Source organism: Dendropsophus ebraccatus, chromosome 9 (genome assembly GCF_027789765.1).
Source record: "Dendropsophus ebraccatus isolate aDenEbr1 chromosome 9, aDenEbr1.pat, whole genome shotgun sequence".
Lineage (NCBI taxonomy): Eukaryota > Metazoa > Chordata > Amphibia > Anura > Hylidae > Dendropsophus > Dendropsophus ebraccatus.
Window position 1 is genome coordinate 59,566,121 of NC_091462.1, and position 26,099 is coordinate 59,592,219.

The window sequence follows — 26,099 nt, forward strand, 5'->3', positions numbered from 1 at the left end:
ACCCATCCCCCGCCCGGATTAGTGAGTATGATTTTATTTTTTTATTTTCTTGTGCTGAGGGAGATCAGGGGGCATTTCTATGGGGCAGATCAGGGGGCATTTCTATGGGGCAGAGCAGGGGGCATTTCTATGGGGCAGAGCAGGGGGCATCTACTATGGGGCAGAGCAGGGGGCATTTCTATGGGGCAGAGCAGGGGGCATTTCTATGGGGCAGAGCAGGGGGCATTACTATGGGGCAGAGCAGGGGGCATTTCTATGGGGCAGAGCAAGGGGCACTACTATGGGGCAGAGCAGGGGGCATTTCTATGGGGCAGAGCAGGGGGCATTTCTATGGGGCAGAGCAGGGGGCATTACTATGGGGCAGAGCAGGGGGCATTACTATGGGGACAGAGGGCATTATTGCTATATGGGGGGCACAGCACGGGACCTACAAACCTCCTTACTTTACTGCACATGACACCAAACAGTGGAGTTACTACTGTATAGGAGCCTATGGGTGGGAAAAAGGGAAGGAAGTTGCTGGAAAAGTGCGGAGCCTAACATGTTTGTCTGACAGGTCCCGAAGAGATGAATTGTAGCTGGAAGAAATCATCATGGAGGTCTGGGCAAGATGGAGAGGAAACGGAGAGCGATCCCCTCAGATCAAAGAAGACGTCATCTGTGAGTTACTGGATTACGTTTTTTTTCGATATTTTGTCAAACTTTATTTGGTAGGTGTGCCCCGAGGTGTGCTATACAAAGGGGCCCGTTGAGGCTCTCTCGCCCAAGGGCCCACAAAAACCTGGAGCCGGCCCTGATACTATGTCCTGCACGGTTGACAAATATGTTTCAGGCATTTGTCTAGACACATAGAACAAACAGAATCCTGCTTCTAAAGTATAGAAGGAATTTCTAATAATGGCCGATAACAAAAAAAACTGTATCTATATTTCCTATGGATTCATTCCTGTAATAATGACAGATAACAGAGAACACCACACCATTAAAGAAGCAGTTCACTTTTTATTTTTTTCGCCCCCCCGGGTAGCCGCTGTCATGTATACTTACAGAAGATGATCGGTGTCCCGTTCCCGTCGGTCAGTTCCGTCCCGCGGTGCCATTCACATCGGGCGCGCGCTCACTTCCGCCGGCTGCTGCGAGTCCTCTTCTCTGCCCAGTGATTATATGCCGGAAGTCACTCGCTTCCATGCATTCTCTATGGAAGCGCGTGACTTCCGGCGTTCAAATCACAAGGGAGAGAAGAGGAGTCACAGCGACGGCGGAAGTGAGCGTGCGCCCGATGTGAACGGCACCGCGGGACGGAACTGACCTACGGGAACGGGACACCGATCATCTTCTGTAAGTATACTTGACAGCGGCTACCTGGGGGGGGGAGAAAAAAATAAAAAGTGAACTGCTTCTTTAAGCAATTGCTGTGTGCTTCGAGCAAGAGCATAACCTTTAGGGAAACCTTCATATACACCCAGTGTACTTACATGTCAAATTTAAGATCAGACAGTTATTTGGATACCTATTAAAGATAGGATGTGATACTGGCAGACAACTAAGAACAACGGCACGCAAGTGCTATACATGTCTGGCAAGGTCTGTGAAAATCTCTCTGGTAATATTATGAACTTATATACTAAAGTTGACATCAAAATGTCAAAACATTATGATGTCTCAAGAGGACAGAAGGATAGTGAAATGAATTGAGTCATATTATGACCACAACTAATATCCAAAGTTACCATTGTGTGCAGCACGGACAGCAGCTAAATGGGCTGGGAATGACTCAAACAGGTCCTGGTAGGTTGTCACAGTTTATCTGGAGCCATGCTGAATGCATTGCATCCTACAGCTACTGGATAGCCATTGGGGGAGGAACTACAGAGTAAACATGACTGAGGTGGTGATTGGGAGCCCCCTAGATCAGCCAGGGACTGATGTAAATTATGGCTATGATGTGTTGCTATATTGATTTCCAAACTTTCAACAGATAACTTTAAAAAGAAGCCATCTATATGCACGTATATATCGATAAATGGTGTATGGTGTACATATACACATAAATTAGGCGAAAAAAGAGATTTAAAAATATATTTTATTATTTTAGTAAGGGTCAGATTTTAAACATGCTCTCACGTTGATACACTGAAGGATCTTTTTAATTATCTTCTTTTCCTTGACTTTAATGTTTCAGCTTAAAACAAATGATGGATATGTCCAAAATAGTATATAACATTTTGGCTTGGTTAAGAAGATTTGTATGGACTGAAATAATACTATAGGATTTCCTTTTTTGTAGGTTAGTAGAAATGATGCACACGCCTTAGAGAGCCAATTCTGGGATTAGAAGCTCCCCATTCGGTAAATCTTCTATACTGTCCAGGTCTCAGGTAATACTGGCGTCCCCTGAAGTTGGGCTCCTCATAGAACATCCAATATCCATCATGCACTTGGCAAGAATGGATGTCATTGTAGCGGAATCTCTCATAGACATGAGGACAATCTTCACTGAACTCCATCATCTGACCTCTGAAATCTTCTTTCTCGTAGAGGGTTATTCTAAATGAGCCCTGATGCTGATAAAACAAAATAGTTAAAAATGTTGAAACATTGTTCCTATTCAACTTAGTAGAACATTGTAGTTGTCTATTAGATAATTTACATTGGCATACATAGAGGATAGGAGCATGGCAGCAAAGAGTATATTTGACTTCCTTCATGGTAAAAGTAAAACAACCTATACCTGGGCTCTCATTCTAAATCTAATTCCCCAAACCAAGGTTTGCCAGCAATTCAGTTTCTCTGAAACCAAAATCAGGTTTTTACTGTATAATAAAAAAAAGAACATAATGGAAAGCAGAACTGGGACACCAAGGCAACAATATATATACAGATACAGATTTTCCTGTTGAATATGGTCATATTTGCTGTGTAAGTTTTCTCTAGTAACTATGACCTGTGTGAAATTAAATAGTGTCACTAAAGTAACAATAAAATAATATTCTGCAATACAAGCAATACCTCTAGAGGAGAATATCTTCTGTAATCTGGCATGTGTGGAACATTAGAAGGCTTATGAAAGAATTACTATATGTTTTATCTGTTTATAAAGTTAGCTGAACCTTTAAGAACTGACCTGAGGGCTTATGCGACAAGATCTAATGGAGTCATTATAACCCATCCATTGCTGGAAGTCAGGATACTCTCCTCTATGGAGAAAGTATTGGTGTCCTCTGTAGTTGGGGTGTTCATACAAGATCCAGTTTCCACTTTCTACACGGATAGAGTTGCAGCGTCTAAAGTATGAAGATAAATCTGGGCATTCAGAGTTACACTCATAAGAGCGACCCTGGAAGTTTCTGTCCTCGTAGAAAATAATCTGTGAAATTAAAAGGTCAATATAGACATATTAATAACCACATAGCTACATAAACAAATTACTTTTTTTTTTAACTAATGTTAAAGTTAAAGGGTACTAAATGCATTTTGTAGTACAAAATCATATATCAATTTCTTACCTTGCCCATTATGCTTTTCTTTTATCAGTCTGACTACCCAGCCTCAACTGCTAACTGACTGGATGGAGATAGTCCTTATATACATCTCCTGTTGCATAAGGGACATACAGAATTTTGTGCCAACTAATCAGAATGAATAGTTTTTTTATTTACACTATGGAGTTCTCACTGTTTGCTTTGACTTTTGTTGTAGTAATTTGCTTTCACTAGAATTCAAAAGCCCAAAGCAGCCAACTATACAAAACACTTACACTAAAAGCATTCTCTTCTATCACATGACTAAATTAGTGTAACACATTGTACCTTTTGTTAGACACGCATAACTATAACATAAAACATCAGGGAAAAAAACACTAAAACAATAACACGAACATTTATACAAACACTAATGTAATTTGTACATTAGTGATTAACGAGTACTAAAATGCACGGGTGCTCATTACTCGAGACAAATATTTCCCGATACTCGGGTGCTCGTTTTGAGTAACAAACCCCATTGAAGTCAATGGGAAACTCGAGCATATTTGCAGGGGACCCAAGCTCGGCACAGGGAAGGTTTTGGAAAAACCTGTCAACCTCAGAAAATGATAGAAATGGACAGAAAACAGCGGCGGCAGCATGCATGGATACCTCTGAGGCTGCCTTATTGCACCATTACACCAAATTCTGTGCAACAGCATGGCAGTGATCACACAGTGAAGTATTAAAACAGAGTTAGTATATGAACCATCCGAAAATTTAGCCTGACACAGCATGGCAGTGATCACACAGTAAAGGATTAAAACAGAGGTAGCATATGAACCACCCCAAAATTTAGCCTGACACAGCATGGCAGTGATCACAGAGTGAAGGATTAAAACAGAGCTAGCATATTAACCACCCCAAAATTTAGCCTGACACAGCATGGAAGTGAGAACAAAGGGAACCTTTAAAACAGAGGTAGCATATGAACTACCCCAAAATTTTGCCTGACACAGCATGGCAGTGAGGACACAGGGAACCATTAAAACAAAGGTAGCATAGGAACCATCGGAAAATGTAGCCTTACACAGCATGGCGGTGAGGACACAGGGAACCATTAAAACAGAGGTAGCATATGAACCACTCAAAAACTTAGCCTTACACCACGGAACACCATGGAAATGGACAGGAAACAGCAGAGGCAGCATGCATGGATGCTTTTGAGGCTGCCTAATGGCACCATTACACCAAATTCTGGGCAACAGCCTGGTGGCCAACCTCAAGACAATAGTGCTGACCCAGATCAAGATGGGCGAGGCACATGCAACCACGGTCAAAGGCCTGAGGGTCACTTTGAAGGTCAAAGGCCTTGGAGAGTGTTCCCCTGCCAGTGACAGACATACTTACTGCTCCCCTCCTCCTCCCTTAATAACTTGTCTTTTTAAGTTACTAGACTTACCTGGGCTGGGGCATGACACCCCCTGACTACCTTAGCAGTTGGGGTAAGTTTCCCTGTATCATGTGACTCACCACTTCTCCTCACCACTTATTTGATCTAAAGTTTGATTTTGAGTTTGATTTTGAATTTGAGTTTGAGTTTTAATTTGAGTTTGAGTTTCATTTTGAATTTGAGTTTGATTTTTAATTTGAGTTTGATTTCGAATTCGAGTTTGAATTTGAGTTTGAGTTGGAATTTGAGTGTGAATTTGAGTTTGAGTTTGAATTTGAGTTTGAATTTGTGTTTGAATTTGCGTTTGAATTTGCGTTTGAATTTGAGTTTGAATTTGAGTGGCTCAGTGGTTAGCACTGTAAACCTGCAGCGCAGGGGTCCTGGGTTCAAATCCCACCAAGGACAACATCTGCATAAAGTTAGTTAATTCTCTCCACTTGATCACATGACACCCACTGACTACTTTTGCAGTTGGGGTAATTTTTCCTGTATCATGGGACTCACCACTTCTCCCCAACGCTGATTTGAGTTTGATTTTGAATTTGAGTATGAATTTAAGTTTTAATTTGAATTTGAGTTTGAATTTGAGTTTGTATTTGAGTGGCTCAGTGGTTAACACTGTAACCTTGCAACGCTGGGGTCCTGGATTCAAATCCCACCAAGGATAACATCTGCATGAAGTTTGTGTGTTCTCTCCATGTGATCACCTGTTTACACTGCTGCGGTTTCAATAGTGGTGTACCCTGAGGCCCCGTAAGTTGCAAGAAGAAGCTAGGGAGTGAATGTCTGTGGTAGGCTTTGAAAAAAAAAAGACCATAAAGTGGCCTTTACCGGCCTTTAGATGAGGCAGGCATGGAACCTCTCAAAAATTAGGCCTGACACAGCATGACGGTGAGAACTAAGTGAACAAGGTAGATAAGGCAGGTTTGGAACCTCCCAAAAATTATGCCTGACACAGCAGAGTACCGAGGGACAGCCACCGCTATGAGGTTCCTAAAAGCCTGGGGCCTTGGCGGGGGACTGACAGAGCCAGCACGTGACACAGGGGAATGAGCAGGGGTATGACTTGCAGTCACTCAAAGGCCTTGGTTCCACTGAGTGGGGTGTTTAGCACTTATATGCCTGCACATGCTGGTAGTGGGTAGGCTTGTAGTGGTTGCTCCCCTGCTCATCCTGATGTGGCACAGGTTGCACACTACAGTCCATTGGCCATCCGCAGTTTCTTTAAAAAACCTCCAGACTTGCGAACATCTAGGCCTAGTCACGGGAGTTTGACTCCGTGAAACAGTTGCTGATCTACTTGCTCTGGCCCTGCTTCTCCCTCTACCCACCCCTCTTCCTCTTCCAACCGATCCTGTGGATGAACTTGCCTCCCACTCAGAAGCACGGTCTTCACTAGGCTTATCCACCCAGCTCGGGTCAGTCACCTCGTCCTCATCCACCAGCTCTTCCTCCAATTCCTCACTCTGCTCCCCACTTTGTCTTACAGCCATGACAATAACCTCACTGTCTGACAACCGGGTCTTATCGTCATCATCAGACACCTCTTCAAACCCCACTTGCAAGTCCCCACTGTTATCACCCACTGACTCCGTGAGTTGTAAAGTTTGGGCATGGGGACAGATCAACTGCTCCGGTTGCTCAGACTCAGGGTATGGTCCAGCAAAGAGTACCTAGGAGCATGTTGGATCTGAATCCCTCCTTTCCCTGGAGGGACCAGGCTGTGGGAAAGGAGGCTGAGCTGCTGGAGCAAGGGTTCCACTCCCCTGGCTAGCGTGGGTGGACTGCGTTGAAGACTGGGTGGTGGATAAGTTACTGGACACATTATCTGCCATCCACATGGTCACTAGAGATGAGCGAATCGGTTGGGCCGGTATGGGATCCGGTTCGGATTTTTCCCAAAATCCGAGTCCGATTGGATTTGGATTTTTGGAAATCCGCTCCGATTTTTTTTCTTGCTTTCTAAAATGGCAGCCGCCATTCTAGAAAGCAGGAAGTGTTCGGAACACATCCAATCAGCAGGGATCTTGCACTAGCCCATCCCCTATGTGACGTCGGTATTGCTTCAAGAGGAGCGGTCACATGACCGCACCATGCAGTGTGTAGAGAGAGAGAGAGGAAGCAAGCTGCTGCTGCTGCTATTGTGTACTACAGACTACTGAAAAGATATTGTGGAAAAGGAAAGATTAGGAAAGCGGAAAAGAGAAACATCTAGTGATTGAGAGAGAAATATAGAGAGGGCAAAAGTTAGATAGATTAGGCATAGGACAGCAAAGGGTGCACAGAAACAAAACGTGAATTTCTATACTTGGACCCTTCTGATTGATAGTGTGTATATCACATCCATCTTATCCTGAGAGACAAAAGTACCTGGTGCAGGTGTATAGCATTATATCTTTAAAAAAGTGCTATATATATATATATATATATAGACAATTTCTATACTTGGACCCTTCTGATTGATAGTGTGTATATCACATCCATCTTATCCTGAAAGACAAAAGTACCTGGTGCAGGAGTATAGCATTATATCTTTAACACCTTGCCTCTAAAGCCTGTTTTAGCCTTAATGACCAGGCTCATTTTTCAAAATCTGACCTGTCTCACTTTATGCGCTTATAGCTCAGTGATACTTTAACGTATGCTAGCAATTCTGAGATTGTTTTTTCGTCACATATGGCACTTTATGTTAGTGGCAAAATTTGGTCACTACTTTGTGTGTTTTTTTGTGAAAAACATCAAAATATCATGAAAATTTTGCATTTTATGAACTTATGAAATTCTCTGATTCTAAAAAAGGAAGTCATAGCACATAAATTAGTTACTAAATCACATTACCAATATGTCTTCTTTATTCTGGCATAATTTGCTTAACACATTTTACTTTTTTAGGGTGTTATGGGGCTTAGAAATGTATTAGCAAATTATCACATTTTTGTGAAAGTTAGGGACCAGTTCTTTTTTTAAGTTGATTTAGAAGGCTTTTATCCTGAAGACCCCCATAAGTGACCCCATTTTGGAAACTACACACCTTAAATAATTAATCTAGGGGTATAATGAGCATTTTAACCCTACAGGGGCTGGAGGAAAGTATTCACAATTAGGGCGTAAAAAAATCGAAAATTAAAAATTTCCAATAATATATACGTTTAGATTAAAGTTTCTCATTTTCAAAAGGAACATGAGAAAAAAAGCATGCCAAAGTTTGTAACGCAGGTTCTTCTGAGTACAACAGTACCCCATATGTGGGCGTAAACCACTGTATGGGCGTACAGCGGTGCTCAGAATGGAAAGAGCGCCAATTAGCTTTTTTAATTCAGACTTTCCTGAAGAAGTTACTGAGCACCAGGTGCGTTTGCAAAGCCCCTGTAGTGTCAGCAGAATAGAATCCCCCAAAAGTCACCCCATTTTCGAAAGTACACCCCTCAAAGAATTCATCTTTGGGTAGGATGAGCATTTTGACCCCACAGGTATTAAAGCAAAGTATTCAAAATTAGACAGCAAAAATGAAAAACCCGAATTTTTCCAGTAATATGTTCGTTTCAGACTTTCCTGAAGAAGTTACTGAGCACCAGGTGCGTTTGCAAAGCCCCTGTAGTGTCAGCAGAATAGAATCCCCCCAAAAGTCACCCCATTTTCGAAAGTACACCCCTCAAAGAATTCATCTTTGGGTAGGATGAGCATTTTGACCCCACAGGTATTAAAGGAAAGTATTCAAAATTAGACAGCAAAAATGAAAAACCCGAATTTTTCCAGTAATATGTTTGTTTAGTTTTAAATTTCTCAATTTCACGAGGAACAAGAGAAAAAATGTACCCCAAAATTTATAACGCAGGTTCGCCTGAATACAACGGTACCCTGTTAGAAAAATTCTATATCTGTACTTATTTTCTTATCTACACTATATTTGATAGGTTAATCATACTAAAATATATTCATAGAATAGTTATGCGCTAATGAAACTTAAGTGATTGCGCCCAATCCTAGGTATTGAGAAGCTTATAGAGGCAATATACATAATTGACATGTATACTATGTTATCGAGGAGGTATATAATGGGTTAAGTGTTGAACTTTAAAGAGATGTTAGATTGTAAAAGGTGCAGACGTGTATAAATAAAGCTAAAATGCCTGATTGACCGCTCTTTGCACCTCTAGACAGGAAGCTTAATGCCCTGTACCTCTAGAGACAGAAGTTACACCTGTTCTTAGGCTAACCGCAAATATCATGTATAAAATACAAAGAGACGGTGTACTTCTTGCACTTGGTGGAAGCACTTTGTGGAAGCTGGGTGCCCTTGTTAACAAGTAATAAACATTATCCTCAATTCAGATCATCCGTGTCCCGTGGTTGATAGACAAAGAAATTCTCCTGACATCTTGGTCCTTCGAGCCGGAATCCAACACCTCTTAGCCTCGTCACGGTATGGGCTGAACACCGTATACGGGAAAAAGTCCACAATCTCCAGGACTTTTTGAACACCAAGCCCTCCAGCCTAAGATCGGTTGCAAACTGAGGCCAGTCCAATTGCCACTGAGGCAGGAGTGACGGATTTGAAAAATAGCTGGAGAATTTGGGAACGAGATCATCTGAATTCTGGTAAGAAACATTTTTTATTTTTTAAATTAATTTGATCAAAAGAGGAACGTGTGACCAAAGGATCATCATTGAACATTGGACGGTGACATTGTGGTGGCCCAGGGTTAGTCAGGCTTGTAACAACACATAAGTTTGAATAGACTGTGTGTTGAAACTGTAAGGTCAAGGACTGTAAAGCCTAAGGGATGAGAGGCAGCCTAGGTTAGTGGCTTGTGACAACACCTAAGTTTGAATAGACTGTGTGTTGAAACTGTAAGGTCAGGGACAGTGGCTTGTGACAACACCTAAGTTTGAATAGACTGTGTGTTGAAACTGTAAGGTCAGGGACTGTAAAGCCTAAGGACTGTAAAGCTCTCTGTGCAGCATGTTAAAGATAAGCGCTGAGCTCTGAAAAATTTGTTCCTCCAAAATTGAACGTAGAAAAATTCTCCAACCGACATGTCCTTATTGCCTAACATCCATAGTATTAATTAGACAGCTGTTACAAATACCAACACCTTGGAAGTTAGCCTTAATTTGTCCTGAGATAAGGAACAGTGTATTTAAGACAGTAGGAAACTGACAAAGCTTGACCCTTAAGGTCCACGGTGTTCCCTCAGAATCATCACTCGGGGTACCTTTTCATACCCTGAAGAGAGATAAATTGTATACACCAAAGGAAACTCCAGACGGTAATTTTTTATGCCAAGGAGTGTCCAGTGAGATCGAGGAGGATCTAGATTGTTAATGTGTTTTGGGCCCTTTGTCTTGTCTGTTAAATTGGTGAAACTCTGTTCCGTGTTATTGAGTTTAAATCTGTCCTGTCTTTTCGCGTAGACCTCAAGGCCAATGGAAACGACATTTTTTGTTTAGTCAAACATATGAGGCTCTCTGAATGATTTATGTGTATGAATGAAAATGAGGATTAAATCATAAAATCCTGCGTGTATAAGGGAGCCCATTAGGTGTGGTTTCGGTCTACTGAGCCCGACAAAATTGTGATGAAAACAGTCAAACACATTACTAGTTATTCCCCATCCACCTCTTCGAGTTAACCCTATTTTGTTTGTTGGTCGTTAAATGGGTGAGTGGATGTGAATTGTTTTGAAGGTTTGGTCCTTTTGTGTTGTGTTTCCTTGTTATCACATCTTATTTGTTTTGTTTCCTCCTGGAAAATATTTTTGATACAAAAGACGTCTTCTAGACCTAAGACATACTCCGTGCACGTAAAAAGGTATGGTACCTAGGAAAGTGGAATAAGAGTAATAACCAATATAATATATACTGCAGTTTTTTTTTCCGTATTGCTTTATATTTTGTTGTTTTATAAGATTGAATAAGTTTAAGATTATATAGTGAATACTTAGGGTAATGCAGAACTGATTCCAATTTGGTTTCCTTGATTAGAGGATATTTAAGATTAATTACCACATTTATTTACTAAGTGTAAGGAAATTTTTTGTTGTGAAATGGTAAAATGATGTATGTGATTTCCTCTATGTAACACCTGAAAGTCTAACCCTTGAATCCTACATCATTAGGACGGATTGTGTGATTGAAAAATAATAAAGTCTAAATAGATAAATAAGTAATTCCATGGTTTCACCTAGTGGTCAGAAAAGAATAAGAAGGTTACAGACATATACATATTTGACCTACTTATAATCTATATTTTTGTAACCCGTTAGTCATTTGGGCTGATACAGATTGCAGAGACAATGGAAAGTACAACACTGTCTGTTTCCTTGGAAAATGCTTATTATGTTGAGGAGTACTTTCCATCCAAAAACAATGTACAATACAGCAATCGCACATCCATAAGATATAGAGATGTATGCTTCACAATGATCTACTCGCTGTTCTGTTTACTGGGAGTCATGGGAAATGGTCTTGTAATCTGGGTTGGGATTTTTAAAATGAGAAAGACGGTCACAGTGTTGTGGTTTCTTAGCTTGGCCCTAGCTGATTTCACGTTTTTATTGCTGTGCCCCTTGATGTATGTACAAATGTTTTTTGGGTATAAAAAACCCGACATTGTGTGTAGGGTAATTGATTTTTCATTGTACCTCAACATGGGAGTCAGTGGTCTCCAGATTACAGTGATCAGTGTAGATCGATGTATCTGTGTAGTGTTTTCAGTATGGTGTCAAAACCACAAGAGGCCGAAACCGGCTTATACCATTGTTCTGATAATATGGATGATATCTTCTGCTTGGTCTGTGGTTGCTATAAGGTATTCAAAAGCAGCTGATATTAATGGTAGAAATGTATGTATAGTTGATATAAATGAGTCCAGTTATGCAAGGAAGACAATTTTACAATTTGTGCTCTCTTTTCTCTTACCTTTTATCATTATTGTTTTTTGTTACATTGTGATGGTTTGGCGAGTTAAAAGGAGAAACAACACTGTGTCTTATCTACCTCTAAGGACTATTGGAGCTGTAGTGCTGGTCTTCTTTGCCTGTTGGTTCCCCAGTCATCTATTTTTTCTTATCCTTATATTTGGGACAAGCGTATCAATTTCTTATGTAGATGATTCTGTATATTTATTCACCATACTCCTTGTCATCCTTAATAGTTGTATTAACCCTATCCTCTATGTTTTTATCGGTCGAGATTTTAAAGAAAAGTTGTTTGGCTCCTTCCAGGCTAAGTTGGAAAAAGCATTTATAGATACTCACAGGTCAGGCCTCGTGAAACAGGAAAAGTCTATGCCACATCGAAACTTTGAAACTTAGATTAAGACATAAAGGAAAGAGAGAAGAAGAAAAATATTGAATGGGCTTAATAGAATTTAATGGTATTATATTTTTTGCAGAGACTTGATAGCAAAATATTTCTGCTAGCCTGGCTTATTATCATTGTTATCATCATTGATTTTTGTAAACAAGTAAATGGGGAACCTCATGAGAGTCTGCAATAACATTCTTTTAATGAAAGTTTGTAAAGTTTTAAGTAGTGCAGTGCAGGGGTGCATATATGTATGTGTGTATTCCTATTATGTGTCTATATTATTATTACTTTAAACATTGGAAATTAGATGGTTGACACCATCTGTGCGTTCAGCTAATAATCCTAAAATGATAGAGATATTGTCTGAGGGCAGGAATAGCCTCAAGCAAAGATTTATAACAAGTTTTAAGCTGAAGATGCGGATGAGATGTTCTCTCAGATACACCGACTGAATGCTTAGGACAATGGGGGTTTCTAAAACTTATGAGTCTTTTTAAGGCTAATCATTATAAGGGTAGTGATAGTACATCTATTGGCATAAGAGTCGGTGTTCCTGGGGGAGCATGATGCTTGCATCAGGGTACTAGTAGTTATTATTCTATATGGTAAGTGTTTAAAAAAAAAAAACACTGCATAATAAGAAATGGTAAATGCTTAGAGCATTTGTGTAGTATCTATGTTGAAAAGGCGGTTGGAATTGCATAAGGGAAGTGGAAAATAAGTGATATAGGTTATATGTCATCACTACTAATAAGTATAAATTATGTTATAAGATGTTCCAATATTGACCCATGGATAGAATCATGTGTCAACAGGAGGGATGGTAGTGTTACAGTACATCCACAGTGTTCAGTACTTAAAAATAAATTTTTACTATTAGAAATTTTGTTTAATTTGTAACTTTTGAAAGAAATTATCCATAGGAATGTGAGACTCATGATGACGAGTACAATATAACTGGTAGATTTGCCCTATGCAATAGATGCTAGGAAGACTGAAGGGGCAAAAGGGATGCCTCACCTATGACAACACAAGGTAAACGTCCTGCTGGGCAGCAGAAGATGAGATTGGTCACTGGTACCGGGTAAAGTAGGAGAGAGGCTGCATAAGCAGCAGCCGGTACCAAGAAAAATGGTTGTCCTCCAGTAATCGTTTGGCTACAAGCCCACTCAGTTGTCTATTAGGCAAAAGTCAGGGCTCTCTCCCAGGTATATAGCGTTAATTTGGAAATGTCCAGCCTAGGGGGTCAAAAATGCAGTTTGAGAAGTCTTCCCTTACTTATTATGGGCAGACATGTTAAGAACCACCGGTATAAACCCAGATGGGAAGGTCCATATCAGATCCTACTCACTGCTCCCACCACGATTATGATAGCAGAAAGAATCTCTTGGATCCATCGGTCACATTGTAAATTGGTGAGATTAGAACAGGAAGGGAAAGAATAGAATCTGTTCGCAGAAGTCCACTACAAAGGGAGGTTATTCAGAAGGGATAACCTGTCTCAACCGAGAAGGGTGATTGTTCAGAACAATCTGTGGCCGAAGAATCCAATCCAACTTCCCTCTCCCTTCCCTCTCCCGGTGAAGAGACAGATTAGGAATGTATCTATTAGGGATAGTGATATGTGTACTCCAAGAGATAGTACAGGGTAAACAGGTGGATCCAACTAGTTATGGTAGATAGGAGGAGAACAGAGATCTGAAAGGCCTTAAAGTTGTTAATACCACTTTTATTGAAGGCCAAGAAGCCACAATACAGATTGATTTTTGTACTCTGTTAAATGGTTACTGCAAATCCCAAGGTCAAACTATGCCCTTATGAAAGGTAGATAAGTATATGTGTGTTATTGACGACCCAACTGATTATGATAGCGTATGGTGCAAAAAGTGGATGTCAGCCTGGTGGACTACCAGAGAGAAACCTTATAGTAACTCTTTTAGTTTTCGTGACAAAGATTTGTATAACAGATTTTCCATAAAAAAGAAAAACAAGTCCCCTTGTACAACGTCTGATAATTGCAATGAATTACTAATCACATTAAAAAACCCAAAGAGGTCAGATCAGGGATTATATGCAATAGCGGCAGATGCTTCAGGGAAAGACCCTGTAGGACATCTCTTTATCATCATACAAGATGTAAAAACCAATACCAAGGTAGAATCCAAAGTAGAGATACCAGGAGGTGCCACCATAGAAAAAATAGGCCAGTTTGTTAGATTCACCAACTTGACATATGAAGATAGATTAACACTAGAAGTAGGATATGAGGAAAAGAATGAATGGTTGGAGTGGATCAGGTATACGGCAAGAAGCTTTAAAAAAGAAAATTGCATAGCTTGTGCAACAGCTAGACCACACCTTGGTACAGTCCCATTTCCATTGAACAATCAGAACGATCCTGAGGGACTACGATGCATGATAAAATTATATGTTAACAGGTATAAACTCACTGAAAAAGAGGAGAAATGTAAAACTCTGTCGCTTTTGTTCCCACCAACCAACACATTGGACCTACCACCACAGGTAATTGCTTATCCTGGTAACGATACTTGTTTTAGTCTTCCAGGGAATGGACACAACTATGGGAAGCTCCATGATAAATATTGTAGAGAAAGAATTGATGTCTCGAACGATCGGAACTACTTGCCCATCTGGCCAAGCTGACTAACCCCGAGGTCTGACATGTGGTTATGTGGGGATAATCGACTACATGCTGGAATCGAGCAGAATTCTCAAGGGGATTGTGCCTTGGTACAGCTTGTCATGCCCTTCCACTTACTGTCAGAAGGTTGGCCAGAACAGGTGAGTAGAACCATGAGGCAGAAAAGGGACTCCCCCAAGGGGTCTTTCAATTCGAGTATCTACATAGACAGCATTGGAGTTCCTCGAGGTGTTCTGAACGAGTATAAAGCCAGAAATCAGATTGCTGCAGGGTGGGAGTCCATCTTCTGGTGGGTAACCGTAAATAAGAATGTAGATTGGATAAATTACATATATTATAATCAACAGAGATTTGTAAACAATACCAGAGGCGCAATTAAAGGAATAGCAGAACAACTAGGGCCTACCTCGCGGATGGCTTGGCAAAACAGAATGGCTTTAGATATGTTGTTGACAGAAAAAAAAGGTGTGTGTAAAATGATAGGAGGATACTGTTGCACTTTTATTCCTAACAATACAGCCCCAGATGGAAGTATCACAAGAGCCCTCAAAGGATTGACAGCCTTGTCCGATGAATTATCTGAAAATTCTGGATATGATGATCCGTTTACCTCTTGGAAGGAAAGCTGGTTTGGAAGGTGGTCAGGACTGGTAACTTCGACCTTAATATCCATAGGCATCGTTGCAGGTATCCTAACTACTTGTGGATGTTGCGCTATCCCATGCATAAGAGGACTCATACAGAGACTAATTGACACTTCGCTGACTAAAACGATGTATCAACAGATCAACCCTTCCATGTGTGATAACGACGAATGCGAACTCAAGGATGTCTAAATGAAGTATAAATTGGAAACCATATCTCATTATGGACATTTTATATTGAAAACATGACAATTCTACTTATATTTTGTATGCACAGGAGGGAATGTTAGAAAAATTCTATATCTGTACTTATTTTCTTATCTCCAGTATATTTGATAGGTTAATCATACTAAAATATATTCATAGAATAGTTATGCGCTAATGAAACTTAAATGATTGCGCCCAATCCTAGGTATTGAGAAGCTTATAGAGGCAATATACATAATTGACATGTATACTATGTTACTGAGGAGGTATATAATGGTGTTGAACTTTAAGTGTTGAACTTTAAAGAGATGTTAGATTGTGAAAGGTGCAGACGTGTGGAAATAAAGCTAAAATGCCTGGTTGACCGCTCTTTGCACCTCTGAACAGGAAGCTTAACGCCCTGTACCTCTAGAGACAGAAGTTACACCTGTTCTTAGGCTAACCGCAAATATCCTGTAAAAAATACAAAGAGACGGTGTAGTTCTTGCACTTGGTGGAAGCACTTGGTGGAAGCTGGGTGCCCTTGTTAACAAGTAATAAACCTTATCCTCAATTCAGATAATCCGTGTCCTGTGGTTGATAGACAAAGAAATTCTCCTGACAACCCCATATGTGGGCATAAATGACTGTATAGGCACACGGCCGGGCTCAGAAGGAAGGGAGCGCCAATTAGCTTTTTTTAATGCAGATTTTGCTGAAGAAGTTTCTGAGCACCAGGTGCGTTTGCAGAACCCCTATAGTGTCCGCAGAAGAGAACCCCCCCCCCCCCAAAAGTCACCACATTTTGGAAAGTACACCCTTCAAAGAATTCATCTTGGGGTATGGTGATTATTTTGACCCCACAGGTATTAGAAAAAAGTATTTAAAATTAGACAGTAAAAATGAAAAACTCGATTTTTTCCAATAATATGTTTGTTTAGTTTGAAATTTCTCAATTTCACGAGGAACATTAGAGAATCCGCACCCCAAAATTTGTAAAGCAGGTTCTCCTGAGTAGAACGGTACCCCATATGTGGGCATAAACGACTGTATGGGCACACAGCGGGGCTCAGAAGGGAAGGAGTGCCAATTAGCTTTTGCAGTGCAGATTTTTCCGAAGAAGTTTCTGAGCGCCAGGTGCATTTGCAGTGCCCTTGTAGTGTCCGCAGAAGAGAACCCCCCCAAAAGTCACCCCATTTTCGAAAGTACACCCCTCAAAGAATTCATCTTGGGGTGTGGTGATCATTTTGACCCCACAGGTATTAGAGGAAAGTATTCAAAATAAGACAGTAAAAATGAAAAACTCGAATTTTTCCAATAATTTGTTCGTTTAGTTTAAAATTTCTCAATTTCACAAGGAATGGGAGAGAAAACATACCCCAAAATCTGTTACACAGGTTCTCCTGAGTAAAACGGTACCCCAAATGTGGGCATAAACCACTGTATGGGCACACAGCAGGGCTCAGAAGGGAAGGAGTGCCAATTTGCTGGGGCAAAACCGCAGCTAGTAATAGTTATTAGAATAGCGCAGTTACTAAAATACAATAAAAAAATGAGATTACGGGTAATCTGAAGGTGGATACGGGTAATCTGGAGGTGGTTACGGGCAACCTGCGGTGGTTATGGCAACCTGCGTTGCTTACAATCTGGGGTGGTTACGGGCAATGTGGGGTGGTAACGGGCAATGTCGGGTGGTTACGGGCAACGTGGGGTGGGAGCGGGCAACGTGGGGTGGTTATGGATAAACTGAAGTGCTTATAGGTAATCTGGGGTGGGTACACATAATTTGGGGTGGTTACAGCAATCTGGCGTGGTTATGGCCAATCTGGAGAGGGTCACTGGCAATTTGGGGTGGTTACGAGCAACGTGCGGTGGTTAGAGACAAAATGCGGTGTTATAGGCAACGTGCGGTGGTCAGGGGCAACGTGCGGTGGTCAGGGGCAACGTGCGGTGGTCAGGGGCAACGTGCGGTGGTAAGAGGCAACGTGCGGTGGTCAGGGGCAACGTGCGGTGGTCAGGGGCAACGTGCGGTTGTCAGGGAAAACGTGCGGTGGTCAGGGGCAACGTGCGGTGGTAAGGAGCAACGTGCGGTGGTCAGAGGCAATGTGCGGTAGTTACGGGCAATCTGGGGGGTTACGAAAAAATCTGGAGGGGGTCACTGGCAATTTGGGGTGGCTACGGTCAAGGTGCGGTGATTACGGGCAACCTGCGGCGGTTACGAGCAAACTGGGGTGATTATGGACAATCTGCAGAGGGTCACTGAAAATTTGGAGTGGTTACGGTCAAAGTGTGGTGGTTACGTGCAATCTGGAGCAGTTACGGGCAACCTGGGGGGGAAACGGGCAACCTGCGGTGGTTAGGGGTAATCTGGGAGTAAACTGCAATTATTACTATAATAAAAAGTGTGTTTTATTTTATTTGTATGTTTTTCACTTTTTCACATTTACACTTTTTCACTTGTGCTTTTACACATTCATTTTCACTATATTACTATGATTACTGTGATATTTTCTAATTGATCTCTGTCACTTTAAATTTTCAGAGCTGACTGCTTCTCACGCGCATGCGCACATCAAAAGCAGCCAGGCCGTCGAGGAGGACGGACCTCCGTGGATCCGGTGAGTATATGGGGAAGGGCGGGTGACTGGGGGACGGGGGGGACTGGGGGGGGGGGGCGACTTGGGGGGACACACAGTATCACTTTTTATCCCCTGTAACCAATTATTTATGGTGACAGGGGATAAAAAGTGCTTCTTTGCACTGGGAACAGGCGATCAGCGATATATAGTATATACCGCCGATTGCCTGCTCCGGGACCCCACAGGGTGGTCCCCGATCACTGCCCCATGCTCTCCGCTACCTCCGGTGGTGGAGAGCATAGGGCTTTCATTCATTTTTTATGTCCATCGCTGTGAACAGACAGTCTGTTCACAGCGATGGGGGCGGCCATCTTGGATGTGATGGCCGCCCAGGGAAGGGGGGGGGTTAGTGATTGGCTACTAGGGGGCTGATCTGCGGTCTGATTTATACTTATTTCATCTCCCCCCACCGTGGATTTACGGTGGGGGGAGATGAAATGCAGCGGCGGCGCCGGTAATGGCCGGTACCGGAGGATCGCCGCTATAGCGGTAAAAGCGGCGATCCGCCGGTACTGGAGAGGGTAGAGACCCGCCAGGGGGAGCATCAGCAGTGGCGGCGGGAGGAGGCAACATGCCACAGCCCCTTCCCACCGCCCGATCGCCGCCATTTTTCAAAACTCCCCATATACGCTGCGGTCGCATCGACCGCGGCGTCTATGGGGTTAACTCCCCGGGGGAGCGCGGCTCCCCTCCGGGCAGTGGCAGCAGGAGGAAGCTGTGTGACACAGCCTCCTCCTGCTGCCTGATCTTCTATAGGGTCAGCGGGGGGAGGCAGGGAAGACATGACGTTTGGGAAACATCATGTTGCAGGAACTACCTGCTTTACATGATGTTTCCCAAACGTCATTTTGCGGCAAGGGGTTCAAAAAGTGCTATATGTATACACAATTTATATACTTGGACCCATCTGATTGATAGTGTGTATATCACATCCGTCTTATCCTGAGAGACAAGAATACCTGGTGCAGGTGTATAGCAGAATATCTTTAAAAAAAAAGGGCTATATGTATATAGACACTTTCTATACTTGTCCTATATATTACAAGTCCTATATATATATATATATATATGTATATATATATATATATATATATATATATATATATATATATACAAGTCCTATGTATTACAGAAAATACTGTTCTCATCTACCAAGTGTAGCAATCAGAATTTGAATATAAAGTCATGGCACAGCGGCAGCAGGAAACCTCACAAAGCGTTTCAGGCAGAGGGCAGGGCAGAGAGTCTTGCTCAAGGGGCAGAAGAGGAAGTAGCGCAGGAAGAGGGTCCAGTGGCAGGCCTGAGCTTCCTTTATCACACCAGGGTTGTGTCCACACATCTAATTCCACAGTCCTGGAGTGGCTGGCTCACACTTCGACGTCCACAAGGATAAGTAGTGAGACAGCCAGCCAGGTATCTGTGAGTACCTCGGACACGACCCTGACTTAGCACAGGCACGCAGCAATTCCCCCACGTCCTCCATCTGACATCCTCAGCAACATCCCGCTAACTTTTGACCCGCCGCCTGCAAGGGAACTGTTGGCGTCTATGAGCAGCCAACTGCTATTTGATGATGATGATGATGAGCACGTGGGGGAAGAGACAGGGGACAATCAAGTGCAGGGCATAGCTGTGTCGGAGGCGATATCAGAGCAGGCCCATGTTAGGCCTGGGAGGAGAGCAGTAGGCAGTAGACGAGAGAGGGCTGGACAGGAGCCTGATGAGGATACTATATAGGAGAAACAGTAGACCGGCACTACACCAAATCACCATGCATAGTCACGTAGCCGAAAGCCTATATAACGGGGTGCTCTCTCGGGGAATGCAGCAGCAATATAGTACAGTTCCAACAAGAGAGAAAACTATCTGTCGGAAGCTTTACGGCAACTAAATGACACCAGAACATACACCAAACTCAATCACAACCCCACAGAAAAGATTAAAACACGGTTACAGACATTCCTACACATTAGTGTCGAAAAAGGAGTATTATCTAAACAAAAAGCTGCTAAATTAATGCCCATTACACCTAGACCCCCCATATGGTACCATTTTACCGAAAATTCATAAAGGCATCCTTCCACCCCCTGGCCGGCCCATCGTGTCTGGGGTGGGCTCAGTTACTGAGACTCTCTCCAGATACCTGACTGGCTACTGAGACCAGCCCTTGAGAGTGTCCCAGCGCTGGTTAAAGACACCACCCAATTCCTGACAGCCCTAGAAGGGCTTATTTTTAACAGCAACATGATTTTGGGGACAATCGAAGTGGAAAGCCTGTACACCAGGATCCCCCAAACACTCGGTGTCCAGACCATACGCGAACTTCTCTCCCTTACTGAAAGATCCGCTGAATACATAGATTTCATATGTGACGGGTTATTACTTATTCTGGAAAATAATGCTTTCACTTTTGGTGAAGACTGGTACATACAAAAAGAGGGTACTGCGATGGGTACTCCCGTCGCATGTACCCTTGCCAATCTCTATCTTGCCATTCTAGAGAAAAATATGGTCTTTAATGTAAATAATCCCTTTTCACATGCCATTAAATGTTTTTTCAGATTCGTGGACGACATATTTGTATTATGGGAAGGTACAGCTGAGACCTTTTCTGAGTTCATAACATATCTCAACTCCAATTCCATGAATATGACATTTACATATAAGACAGATGTTAAGCAAACAGAATTTCTAGATGTTTTAATCACAGTGCTTGATGACCATCTAGAAACTACCTGCTTTAGAAAACCCACCTCTACCAACGCTTTTCTGCATTACAACAGCTACCATCCTGCCCATACCAAAAAGGCTGTACCGTATGGACAGTTTTTAAGGTTAAGACGCATTAACAGTACTGATGCTACCTACCTTACACAATCCCAGGAACTTCTGGAGCGATTAACTCTTAGGGGCTACCCTAAAGCAGACTTAGTCTGTGCTAGAGATAGAGCCCTTAAGATATCACTAAATTCATTCATGGCATTGGAAGAAGAAGAAAAAAAAAAAAATAAAAATATAGAAGTCAAAATCACACACACAATAAGGAAGATTCCACCACACGCTTCACCTTTTCTTTTAGGTTTAGCCCAATGGCGAATACCATACGAGACACCATTAGGAAACATTGGTATCTAATTACTCAGGATCCTATACTAACTAAATATTTTTCTAATACTCCTCTCATAACTTTCCGTCACTGTAAAAACCTCAAAGATGCCCTAGTGAGCAGTAAATTCAAAGATAATATAAATAGAGAGAAAAACTGGCTAACTACAACATTACCTGCCGGTAATCACAAATGTGGCAACTGCAATTGGTGCGACTATTTCTACAATTGTAAAAGCATAACTTTGGGAGGTGTCTTCTTCTCTATCACAGACATGATCTGCTGTAAAACCAAAAATGTTGTGTATGCTATTGTTTGTAGTTGCGGGGTTTTCTACGTGGGTAAAACCAATAGACCTTTGAATAAAAGGTTCTCTGAACATATAAGGTCTATACGAACCAAGAAAGGGGTCCCACGGCTCATACAACACATAGATGAAACGCACCAGGGTGATATTCGCCATCTCAAATTCATGGGACTGGTACGTGTTTTCCCTCAAAATGGCAGAGACACTAACAAGATTTTACTACAAAAAGAAGCGAGAATTATTATGCAAGCAAACGCACAAAATGAATGCGGTCTTAATGAACGTATCGATCTAAGCATGTTCTTATGATTTACTATGATTTACTGTCCCCGTTCTCCATAACAGAATCTGTATCTTCACAGTAACTGTTTTTAACTGTTGTACGTACACACTCTGTTTATATTTGTTAAGTCATATTACTTGTAGTTACATTCTCTCACCTGTAGTCCGAGATACTATTTAGGTTTGCAGGTGAGCGAGTGAAGCAGTGTCTGAGGAAGCGCGCATGCGCGCGGGAAAGGGCCTTCACACTATCAGCTGCTGTTCGGCGTCCCATGCTGTCTGCTACACTCCCTGGATCATGTTTTAAAAGCATTCAATAAAGAAGATTTTATACGGTGAGTGCCTCTCCTTTTCTCTCTTGTTGGAGCCTGATGAGGATGATAGCATCATTCTGGAACAGGATTATGCTACATCGGATGTTAAATGGGATCCACGGCAGGATTTGGCTTATTCGACGGATTCGTCAATCGGTAATCCGTCCGCCAGCAGGCCTGCCACAACTAAAAAGCAGGCAGGCAACAGTAGTCGGGACAAGCAGATGACCACTGGGGAAACCTCCTCCACTGCAGGTCCTAGTATCAGCGCCCGCCCATCCTCGCAGCCTGTCGGTACTAGACTCTACACCTCGCCTGGGTGGCAGTTTTTTTAAAAAGTGCCCGGAGGCAGGGGCGTAGCTAATGTCTCCTGGGCCCTGGTGCGAGAGGCCAACTTGGGCCCCCCCCCCCTCCTTTCACGACCAAGTGATGCTATTGTTGTGTGTGTGTGTGTATATATATATATATATACACACAGTGGTGCCTTGGATAATGATCATAATTCGTTCCAGGACCGTGCTTGTAATCCAAATCCACTCTTAAACCAAAGCAAATTTTCCTATAAGAAATCATGTAAATGCAGACAATTGGTTCCACGCCCCAAATATATTTATTATTCTGTACTGTACAGTAATGGAGAGGATGGGAAACACAAGGGCTGATAGAGACTGCAGGGAGCATGAAGGAATGAGCAGGGCAGATGTGGGCACATACATGCAGCACTCTCTGTCCGGGGAGAGAGGGGTTACAGCTATGGAGAGATTACCCCCCCACACAGTCCTGTCCCCTGATGTAAGCCCCAGCCTGAAGGGGATCTGCTATGATTTGGAAGGTGTTTAGAGTACAGTGCTGTGGACCCCGCTATGCAGGCCATGCCCCTTCTCCACTCGCGCTCCCACCCAATACAGGAAGTTCTTAAACCAAAGCAATGTTCTTAAACCAAGTCACAATTTTGAAAAACTGTGAGCTCTTAAACCAAAACGCTCTTAAACGAAGTTACTCTTAAACCAAGGTACCACTGTATGTATATATATATATATATATATATATATACACACACACACACACACACACCAAGACAGATATTACCTATTACCGCCATACTGTTACCGACCAAATCCTGTATACTGAGACCAATATTACCAGTAATACCAGTATATAGGGAGGAAACATTACCGCCACACCACAACCACTACCATCACCACCATATTGTTACTGACCAAATCCAGTATACTAAATCACCTCATCCAGTCATATAGAGGTGGCCCCAGCTCTACACAGGCTCTATACACCATATACATTACTGTGCAGTTATATCAGGTGACTCACAGGAGACGTCTTTTCTGATCGGAGTTCTTTCCTTTTCATCATCTTCTCCATCCGTCCTGGGCCGTTATGAGAACTTCTCCAAGCCACGAATCCACAGAATCTGCCAGACAGACATATTAGGCTCCACACTCTGACACCATCTCCATCTCTCTACACACTGCACATCTGTACTGTCCCCTTTACACCCTCATTTAGTGGATAGCCCTGACTCTATGTGACCTCCTAATAATATATGCCCCCCTCTGTGTATTCCCTCTCCCCCTATGTTGCCCCCCCAAATAGATGGCCCCCTCTACCCCCTCCCTTATAGATGGCCCCCTCTACCCCCTCCCTTATAGATGGCCCCCTCTACCCCCTCCCTTATAGATGGCCCCCTCTCTCCTCACCCTCCCTTATGGATGGTCCCCTCTCCCCCCACCCTCCCTTATAGATGGCCCCCTCTCCCCCCACCCTCCCTTATAGATGGTCCCCTTCCCCCCCCTCCCTTATAGATGGTCCCCTTCCCCCCCCCCCTCCCTTATAGATGGTCCCCTTCCCCCCCTCCCTTATAGATGGTCCCCTTCCCCCCCCCTCCCTTATAGATGGTCCCCTTCCCCCCCCTCCCTTATAGATGGTCCCCTTCCCCCCCTCCCTTATAGATGGTCCCCTTCCCCCCCTCCCTTATAGATGGTCCCCTTTCCCCCCCCTTTATAGATGGTCCCCTTCCTCCTTCCCTTATAGATGGTCCCCTTCCCCCCCCCCACCCTCATAGATGGCCCCCCTCTTTCCCCCCACCCTCATAGATGGCCCCTCTTTCCCCCCACCCTCATAGATGGCCCCTCTTTCCCCCCACCCTCATAGATGGCTCCTCTTTCCCCCCACCCTCATAGATGGCCCCCTCCTTCCCCCCACCCTCATAGATGGCCCCCTCCTTCCCCCCACCCTCATAGATGGCCCCCCTCTTTCCCCCCACCCTCATAAATGGCCCCCTCTTCCCCCCACCCTCATAGATGCCCCCCTCCTTCCCCCCCACCCTCATAGATGCCCCCCTCCTTCCCCCCCACCCTCATAGATGCCCCCCTCCTTCCCCCCCACCCTCATAGATGGCCCCCTCTTTCCCCCCACCCTCATAGATGGCCCCCTCTTTCCCCCCACCCTCATAGATGGCCCCCTCTTTCCCCCCACCCTCATAGATGGCCCCCTCCTTTCCCCCCACCCTCATAGATGGCCCCCTCTTTCCCCCCACCCTCATAGATGCCCCCCTCCTTTCCCCCCACCCTCATAGATGGCCCCCTCCTTTCCCCCCACCCTCATAGATGGCCCCCTCCTTCCCCCCACCCTCATAGATGGCCCCCTCTTTCCCCCCACCCTCATAGATGCCCCCTCCTTCCCCCCCACCCTCATAGATGGCCCCCTCTTTCCCCCCACCCTCATAGATGGCCCCCTCTTTCCCCCCACCCTCATAGATGGCCCCCTCCTTTCCCCCCACCCTCATAGATGGCCCCCTCTTTCCCCCCACCCTCATAGATGCCCCCCTCCTTTCCCCCCACCCTCATAGATGCCCCCCTCCTTTCCCCCCACCCTCATAGATGGCCCCCTCCTTTCCCCCCACCCTCATAGATGGCCCCCTCCTTTCCCCCCACCCTCATAGATGCCCCCCTCCTTTCCCCCCACCCGTACAGGCTGATAAAAAAACCTGACATCGCGCTCCCACGTTGATTCTCACTCCTCCTGGTCTGTCCCCGGCTGCTGCGCGGCTGCCGGGGGTGTCGCGTCTTATCCCCGGCAGCGCGCGCATCCCAGAACTCCCTGCGCGCCGGAAACCGGAAGTCAGGGCCCAAGGCGCGCAGGGAGTTCTGGGATGCGCGCGCTGCCGGGGGTAAGACGCGACACCCCCGGCAGCCGCGCAGCAGCCGTGGGAAAGACGGAGCCAGACTCTTGTGACCGCAAGCAAAACAATGCTTGCGGTCACAAGAGTGATTGATCGGGGGGCCCCGCGGGCCCCCCTTGTGGCGGGCCCGGTCGCGGCGGCGACCCCCGCGACCACGGTGGCTACGCCACTGCCCGGAGGATACCTATGCGGTCATCTGTCGCCTGTGCGACAGGCACATTATAAGAGGCAAGAGTTGCCATCCTGGCACCAGTGCCATGGCTGCCCATATGAAACACCCTCACCTTTCCACCTGGGAGAAATGGGGTGATAGTGGGTCACAGCAGGCCCAGGCAGAGCAGCGGTCAACAGCAGAAGGAAGCAGCAGTAGTCAGGGGGGCCTTTCACAGAGTCAGACCTCCTCTGTGGAAGGGAGTGTGGCATCGCTCTCTTCTTCGGCTGGTGGCCCCTGTGTTGCTAGCAGTAGGCAGCCTGGCATCATTGAGTCCCCATAAAGGAGGAAGACATATGCACCCAGAAATCCCGCAGCAGT

General features: G+C 44.0%; 2 protein-coding genes across 3 annotated transcripts; one reads left to right on the forward strand and one right to left on the reverse strand.

The window, feature by feature from the left end:
* Window positions 1-2,065: 2,065 nt before the first annotated feature.
* On the reverse strand, window positions 2,066-23,778 carry LOC138801055 (gamma-crystallin-3-like). Of its 2 annotated transcripts, none has more exons than XM_069983481.1 (3): window positions 23,698-23,778; window positions 3,125-3,367; window positions 2,066-2,564 (listed from the first exon to the last, which is right to left on the reverse strand). In XM_069983481.1, exons 1-3 carry the CDS (start codon window positions 23,746-23,748, stop codon window positions 2,289-2,291), a joined length of 570 nt encoding a protein of 189 aa, XP_069839582.1. In that variant the 5' UTR covers window positions 23,749-23,778; the 3' UTR covers window positions 2,066-2,288. The 2 variants fall into 2 exon arrangements, with proteins under 2 accessions (XP_069839582.1, XP_069839581.1); XM_069983480.1 differs by lacking the exon at window positions 23,698-23,778 and adding an exon at window positions 21,865-21,940.
* LOC138801026 (chemerin-like receptor 1) lies at window positions 11,214-12,233 on the forward strand. The gene has a single exon (XM_069983421.1). It carries the CDS (start codon window positions 11,214-11,216, stop codon window positions 12,231-12,233), a length of 1,020 nt encoding a protein of 339 aa, XP_069839522.1.
* Window positions 23,779-26,099: the final 2,321 nt, after the last annotated feature.